Below are 8,749 nucleotides of genomic sequence, written 5' to 3' on the forward strand. Positions count from 1 at the left end.
ATGTACTATATGTTCAAGTAAAATTATATCTCTAATGGTATTGGTGCCTTTGTTGAAATCATTCATTAGCCTTTTGAAGATGCTTCATTCCCTCATGAGTCATAATAAAAGCATTTGCTTTATTCATGCTTCTTGAAGGACATAAGACTATTTTTTGCGAGCAAAAAGGATATTCTATTAAAAATAGTTTATTACAGCGCATTCAAACGCTAGTCGCTGCTCAAAACAGAGCATGCTGACTGTAAATCGTTAGGCATGCTACCACTAAATTTAAGGACCCTGACAATAGCTTGCTGTACATCCAAAGAGAAAAAAGCTGGAAAGGGTACCTGCTCCAACATAAGAACATTCCGGGTATGCCAGATGGATCTGATGACATTAGCTTCAGACTCGGAGTTGAAGCTCTGTCAAAAGGCCGCGATCACCCAGCAACCATCCATTCTATTCTATTTTAGTAGAGACGAAAAACTCTTATGGAATGCTCAATAGGACAATTTATTTTCATCCTTTAAGAAAATCTCTCTTTCACAAAACATAAAATAATGATTACTAATGAAGACATCATACCTCCACCTGATACAAAGGCGGACCTGTGGCTATGCCATTATTCAAGGCTGGTACCTATACAAAACAGTCAAAATTAGTGAGCAAATATAAGATCTTATAAAAATGGGTTTTTGATGGTTGGTTGCCTCTTTCCTCCACTCATATGCTCTCTACAAACCCATGAGATTCTACTACCACCCTTTTGGGCAAAGGCAACCCTATACATTAGGAAATCTCTTTCCATGTCAACATCTTTGCCTTTCAACAAGTCGCACATCACATCTTTCACTAAGCTTTCGTGAATATGTGCTCATTGAGCATCTTTTTTAGACCAGGTATCAAAAAGCGTTTATAGCTTTGGGTAGAATCTTATGCCGCAAAGCCTGGCCACCGGCCCAATGCTTCACAACAATTAGGTGAGGGGATGAAAACATGACTTCTGGGTAGATAAAATATTGGGAACAATTCTGGCAGCGCAACAGAAGAGTTTCAAGGCATGCAGTAACATGGGAGCAATACGATGCAGCCACTTTGCCTGGTCTATGGGCACTGAATCTCCTTTTTGATCTGCAATCTGATGGCAGCCTGTGGGCAATTTACACATGATGTGAAGCTGGACAAAAGTGTCCAGCTCCACTTCATGTGTGAATCACCCAAAGGCTGCCTGTGGGTGATTCACGATGGATAACAAAGCATGATATCTGCCCAATGCCTATCTTCCCACCTGCCAGTATCACCTCCAAACCTCATTACAACAGTAGCAACATAGTTTTCTGTAAATGACATCCAGCCATACCCTACCCTGTAGCTGCTGTCTTTTTTAAAGAAATTGGGAAGTTTGCCTTGCAATCTCCCGATGGAAGCAAAGTTCTTGCTATATCTTGGCATTCCAATCTCCTTCCAAAAAACACAAATAACGAAATTCCTCCGCCAATAGACTTCTCTGTCTTCTAGAAGAGCTGGAAACAACAGTCTTTTGGGAGTGCCTGGAGAATTCCCCTATTCAGGGGATAACACAAATCAAAGCTTTCTCAAGTATCTTAAAATTTCGTCAAGGTAATCATCGTTACAATGCTGCTGCCTAAGCAATTCTTTGATGTCTTCTTCACGCCAGACCCCATGTTCTGATCTGTTTTGCATTCTCCCCACTCATCTTCTCTTGTGAATTCCAAAAGAGTTCCGATTAAATGTTGGCAAAACCATGCACAGTCCACAATTATGATTTCACTGCCTATATCATTTTCTTCTATGGGTAAAAATATTATCTGCCCTGCATTGTGCAACTCGTATAAAGCTGCTTAGAAAGTTTGTCTCGAGGGACCTTCATCTTCTAACTTGCAGAGTTGCTCCAATACATTTCACACATCCGTGGGTAAGGTAGGAATGGTACCTTAGTCGATGTCGTGGAGAAAAGTGAAGCTTTGGAGAGCTTTGATAGAATGGCAGAGGAAATGTCATCACATATCTTGGGAATTGCAGATCTCCCATCCAATACCTGCTCAAGTAGAACTTGCTATTTGTTTCTGACTGGGATGGCATGAGAAGCCTTTGTTTCGACGGCCCCAAAAACATTTCTTTCACTCGGAATGCCAAAATCAAGCACATCCTCATACTGACTTACAAGATGTCTAGTCCTATTGATTGCAGTCTGGGTCCTCTCCAGCACATCACCAGCTCGACAGAAAAACTTGACGACGATTATCACTTGAGGCTTGGGTTCACTTGTGGTCCGATGAGAGACAATAGATCTGAGCCAATATTGGAGTTTGGCGTCGAACTCATCGTTAGATCATCACATCGGCACACCACAAGGAAGAGCTGCCAGTGACATGGAAGGCAGGGTATTCTCTGTTACCCGCCAGATCACAGAGCACAAGCTTCGGATTTCCAAAAGAGAGGCTTTCCAGCTCCATTCCTCGCGTGCGGACTCCGTCGGTCTCCAGGAATAAATAAAAAAAGACAGATCGATAGGCCGTGAAGCCCTTCGGAGACCCCTAAGTCCAGCTTTACAAATTAGACTATAGGACATAACTTACAATACGAAACCTAAGTCCAGCTTTACCAAGACGATGCAAATCAGACTGCACGACATAAATTACAATAAGATACCTAACACGCGAATAGGACCCCCAGCGTGAAAAATCAATTAATTAGTTACGGGGGTGTGTTGGGAGGGGGCATAAAGGATAATTTAACTTAAGGGGGGGAGTATTAATTAAGGGTTAAGGGGGGGGAGTGAGAAGCTTACGTGAGAGGGGAAAGGGGGGGACCACATGAAGGGAATTAAAGAGGGGAGAGGGATGAGGGACCACTATATAATATTACTATTACGTCATATTACTTTAGAGCTTAGTGGTAGGGGTCACACGTGAGAAGAGGACGGTTTTGAGTTCCATCCTTTTCTTGAAAGTTTGGAAAGGCCCCTTGAACATAGTATATGCAATAAATTAAGGCATAGAGAAACATAAGCTAATCAAAGCAAAAATATATTAAGCCTTCCATAAACATAAGCTAACATAGTATATGCAATAAATTAAGGCATAGAGAAACATAAGCTAATCAAAGCAAAAATATATTAAGCCTTCCATAAACATAGCTTAATTAATCCTCTAATGGATCAAAACTAGCTAATTAATTGGTAGGGAGCATAGATTTTATATAGAAAGTGTAAATCTAGAAATAAAACTCACACTAAAACCCTGCATTCTCAAGGATGGCTACTGACAAAGCATCATAGCAACCATGCATAAGGACCACCACATTACCCTATAAGCTTGTGAAACTTAGTAGTTTTGTTATTAGTAGCAACACCAACTTTCATGTGAAAGCAATGGTGAGCCATTGGAGTGAATTCACCCTTGGGCCATCGAAAGAATATCCCATCTATGGAATGAACTCTTCTCGCACAAAGAGACAATGCTCCCATGGCTTCTTGCATTTACGAATTACACATCTGTAACATGCGAGTCATTTGCAACCATCAAGCACACTGAGTGTGAAGCCCTAAAGTCATATATTCTAGAATAATAGATCCTTGTTGAGAAGCATTTGCATACATGGCACAATCCTCGGGAATCTTGAAATCTAAAGCATGAGTGGCAAGGCACCTTGTTGCAAGCTCTCCTCCCCTACAACATGTGGCACTCTCTAGCTCTCCCAACTCTCCTCTCTGCTTCTCCTCCCAACTCTCCTCTCTGCTTCTCCTCCCTCCAACATGTGGGCACTCTAGCCCTTGCCACAGGGCCCTTTCATAGAAAGTTGTGTTACTTTGAAAAGTAACATGAAAACTGTCACTATGGTTTTGAATTATGTATACATTAAGGATAAAACTCACACTAAACCCTCAGTCCTGCATTCTGAACGATGGCTACAGACAAAGCATCATAGCAACTAGGTGTGAGGACCACCACATTACCCTATAAGCTTGTGAAACCTCGTAGTTTTGTTAGTAGCAACACCAACTTTCATGTGAAAGCAATGGTTAGCCATTGGAGTGCACCCTTGAACCATCGAAAGAATAGCCCATCAATGGAATGAACGCTTATTGCATGAAGAGATGATGGCTTCTTGTATAACAAATTACACATCTTTACCACAGTAGTAGCATTCAACAATGCTGTTTGCATTTTGGCCTCTCTGCCATCCACCACGGCCTCTTTGGCTCCCCCTGCCTCTAGAGTTACCACGTCCTCTTGCATAGGACTGGTTTTCTTGAGTTTGCTGCATATTCTGATTTCTACCACGGCCTGCAGATCGGCCTCCTCTACCTCTGCCTCTACCTCTTCCAGCATTTGAGTAGAAGATAGTTTCTTTTGAAGTTCCTCCTAAAGAAGATGCACCCCCATTTCTCTGCTCTTCAGAAATTAGAAGAGCAAACAACTCTTCAAAATCAGGAAATTTTTCACGGACGGCAATGGATGTCTGGAACTATGCATAATCCTTTCCTAGACCATTCAAGGTCATAGAAACTAGATCAGAACCATCTGCATTGTGCTTGATCTTATAAACCCACTTACAGCCAATTGCATTCTTGTCTTTAGGCAAAGGCACCAATTCCCATGTAGCATTTGCTTCCAAGGCATCCATTTCATCATCCATGGCTTTCTCCCATTTTTCATTTTCCATGGCTTGTTCAAAAGAAGTGGGTTCTGGTTCTTGTATCACTTTGACCATATAGGCATAGTGAACGGCTGTAAATCCATCATATTTCAACCTATCCATATGATACCTAGCTCTGGTAGACCTGCGCACAATGGGCTCACTTCCAGGTGCTCTCAAAACATCCCTAGTTTTCCTTACTCCAGGTGTAACAACAGAAGGAATACCCAACTCATCATCAATGCTCTATTCTGAGCCACTGGATTCACCATCCACATAAGAGTGACCTGCATTCACATCAAACATGGGCTGATCTTCCTTCTCTTTTTCTTTTCGTGATACCTATGTACCACTATCTGCATTGCTTTGAGGAGATTCTCCTAATCTCAGTCTGCCTGTCCATGGCGAAGTATGTGAACCATTGCTAGAGGACACTACAGGTCCACTGATATTTTGTGACTGTTGCATTGAATTCTGTGCAGCATTACCATTTTGTGCATCTACATCAATCGTCACATTTACTGGTTTATACCAGCTGCTCATCTCATCAAAAACAACATCTCTGCTCACTGTAAACTTACGAGTAGAAGGGTTATAACATCTATACCCTTTCTGCTGCAGAGAATAACCAATAAAGACGCACTTCTTAGCTTTTGGATCCAACTTGGAACTCAACTCATCTGGCACATGAACATAGTCAATGCAACCAAAAATTTTCAAATGAGAAATGTCTAGTTTCCTTCCAGTATACATCTCCTCTGGCGTCATGCCATGTATTGCTGCAGTGGGAGTCCTGTTCATTATGTAAACTGCTGTAGCAACTGCTTCAACCCAATAATAATCTGGTAGATCTTTCTCATTTAGCATGGCCCGAGATACCTCTCCAATATGCCTGTTTTTCCTTTCTGCAAGTCCATTTTGCTGTGGAATATGACTGCATGAATATTGTTGCTTTATGCCATGCTCCTGCAGGAACCTTGCAAACTCATTTGAGAGGTACTCTCCCCCTCCATCTAACCTTAGGCATTTTATTTGCAGGCCTGTTTCTTTTTCAACCATAGCTTTAAAAGCTTTGAAGTGCCCAAACACTTCACTTTTCTTTTTCATAAAATACACCCAAACTTTTCTGCTGAAGTCATCAATAAAAGTGACAAAATAGTGACAGCCTCCAATAGATGCAGCTTTAGTAGTCCACACATCAGAGTGGATTAATTCCAATGGCTTTTTACTCTCTTGAACATGCCTAGGAAATGGTTTCCTTGCCTATTTTCCAAATTGACAGGCTTCACAAACCTTATGCATTTCTGCAACCTTGAATTTAGGCAATCCTGCAATAATATTTTGGGCTTGCATTGATTTAAGTCACTGTATATTAACATGACCAATGCATTTATGCCAGATATCAATATCTGCAACAACATCGGTCCCATGTGCAAACATTGCTGCACTCAATTCAGGCATGTCCGCATCCAACGTAAACATCCTACCCTTCTTCTTTCCTTTTGCTCTCAAGCGACCGTTATTTTTCATATCCTCAACAAAGCATCCATGAGGATTAAATCTGACCTGCAAGCTCTGCTCAACCATTTGACCAACAGAAACCAGGTTCTTGGTGATGTTCGGGACATGAAATACATCAGACAGGTATTTCTTTTTCCCATCCTGCATAGACAAAGGAATTTTACCAATCTGCACAATAGGATGTGCAGTATCATCACCAGTCTCCACAAATCCTGGTTTTTCCATTTTCCTTGCATCTTGCATCCATTTTGCATGACCTGTCATGTGGTTTGATGCACCTGAGTCAACATACCACACATCATTTCGTTCTTCTGCACTTGTCACAGAATTGGTCATATGCTGCACCATAAATAGATGCTCATTTTTGTCATCACCCTGTCTACTGGAAGATGCATAATTCCCTTGCTACAATTTTCCATTCATAATGTCATTCTACTTTTTGTAGCAGTCCTTAGGCATATGACCCATTTTACCACAGTAGTAGCATTCAACATTGTTGTTTGCATTTTGGCCTCTCTGCCATCCACCGTGGCCTCTTTGGCTCCCCCTGCCTCTAGAGTTACCATGTCCTCCTCCATCAGACTGGTTTTCTTGAGTTTGCTGCATATTCTGATTTCTACCATGGCCTCCAGATCGGCGGCCTCCTCTACCTTTGCCTTTACCTCTTCCAGCATTTGAGTAGAAGACAGTTTCTTTTGAAGTTCCTCCTGAAGAAGATGCACCCCCATTTCTCTGCTCTTCAGAAATTAGAAGAGCAAACAACTCTTCAAAATCAGGAAATTTTTCACGGACGGCAATGGATGTCCGGAACTGTGCATAATCCTTTCCTAGACCATTCAAGGTCACAGAAACTACATCATCATCTTCCACTGGCGAGCCAATGGAAGCAAGTGCATCTGCAATTTTCTTCACCTTCATGTGGTAGTCATTTATGCTCAAATTTTCTCTCTGCACATTGTGCAACTCCTGTTTGAGCTGCATTTTCTTGGCTTGCGTATTTGTGCTGTACATTTTTGCCAAAGTATCCCATGCCTCCTTTGGTGTACTTGCATCCTGAATATGCACAATCATAGAATCAGAAATACTGATAGACAGCCACTACATAACTTTCCTAGCTCTCTCATGCCATCCTTTAAATGCCTGCATTTCCTGTTGATTGGGAACATTAGGAAGAACTGGTTCTTCTTCATTTCCTGTAATGAACTCCCAATAGCCTTTTCCCATAAGGAAATTCGTCATTCTAAACTTCCATGCGTGGAAGTTGTTCTTGTCAAGCTTTTCTGTGACAATCTATGAAAGAGAATCAGATGCCATTACAGAACACTGCAAAATATTCTGTCACTACGAAAAACACAACTTTTGCCTCACACGCGCAGATCTGCAAAACTGACAAAAGTGGTATTTGAACACACAGTCACTTCCTAGTGACAATTTTGCATCAACAGGCAACAAGCATGATTCTGCAACTCCCAATATCTTTGCACATAGGCATACGATGCAATTTTTGCGGCAACTTTTCATCGACCAGCCGAGCAGTCGTCGTACAGCAAAAACATGGCCTTTTTTTGAGTGCCTGCGAAGAACTTACGCCTTCAAAATGGGTCCTGAAATGGCCTCAAATTAGAAAAATAAAGTCACCTTTTCCGCATCATATACTGCCCTCTCGCCACACTGCGAAGGGCGTCTCAATCTGAGATAGTGCACTCTTGCACTTCTGGCTGTGCTACCTGTAGAGATTTTCTCCCAAACTCGAAATAGGAAAGAAACACTGGTCCTCTTACCAGGGCACCACGAACTTGGTTTGCTTTCTTGAGCTTCTTACCATGAACAAGGCTTTGATACCATGTGAAGATAGTGGGAGAGAGGGAAGGAGTCTCACTTGCGGCTTTCTCACATGCACAATGGGGGAATACACACAAAGGTGGAGGCTGAAAACAGTTTTCCTGTTCTTAGTTGTGAAAGCCAAAAGAACTCTAGTACAAAGAAATAGAAGAACCCTATATGTGGGTCTCAAACTAAAATCAACTAACTAAGGTGGCATACTAGCTGAGCCACAAACTAGAGTAGATAAGGATAGCTGTCATCCAGTTATATTCGTGGGCGGTGTACCAATCGCATTTGCAGCTCTAACAAGTCGGTGACATAAATGCACAATGGTCACCTTGGCATATCGCGAGTGGAGCTCGATATCTCAACACTTGTTAGCTGCAGATGCAGTTGGTACACCGCCCACGAATAATAGCTGGATGACAGCTATCCTTATCTACTCTAGTTCGCGGCTCAGTTAGTATGCCACCTTAGTTAGTTGAGTTTGGTTTGAGACCCACATATAGGGTTCTTCTATTTCTGTGTACTTGAGTTCTTTTGGCTTACACAATTAAGAAGAGGAAAACTGTTTTTAGCCTCCACCTATGTGTGTATTCCCCCATTGTGCATGTGAGAAAGCCACAAGTGAGACTCCTTCCCTCTCTCCCACTATCTTCACACTCTCCTCTCCTCTTCTCCTTCCTCTAGCATGTGACCACCTAGCTCCTACCACATGGCCTTTTGGCAACCCTTCCTTCCTTTGTATACATTCCTTTAT

At 42.0% G+C, this 8,749-nt stretch overlaps 1 protein-coding gene across 1 annotated transcript; it reads right to left on the minus strand.

Annotated features, from left to right (window-relative positions):
* Positions 1 to 567: 567 nt before the first annotated feature.
* LOC147883375 (uncharacterized) lies at positions 568 to 2,596 on the minus strand. Its single transcript, XM_087399478.1, is given in 2 exon segments — positions 568 to 1,687; positions 2,335 to 2,596. Coding segments are annotated over 2 exon segments (591 nt in total). The 5' UTR covers positions 2,460 to 2,596; the 3' UTR covers positions 568 to 1,221.
* Positions 2,597 to 8,749: the final 6,153 nt, after the last annotated feature.

Source organism: Dipteris shenzhenensis, chromosome 28, assembly GCF_047967505.1.
Source record: "Dipteris shenzhenensis isolate YYH24624 ecotype China chromosome 28, Dip_SZ_1.0, whole genome shotgun sequence".
NCBI lineage: Eukaryota > Viridiplantae > Streptophyta > Polypodiopsida > Gleicheniales > Dipteridaceae > Dipteris > Dipteris shenzhenensis.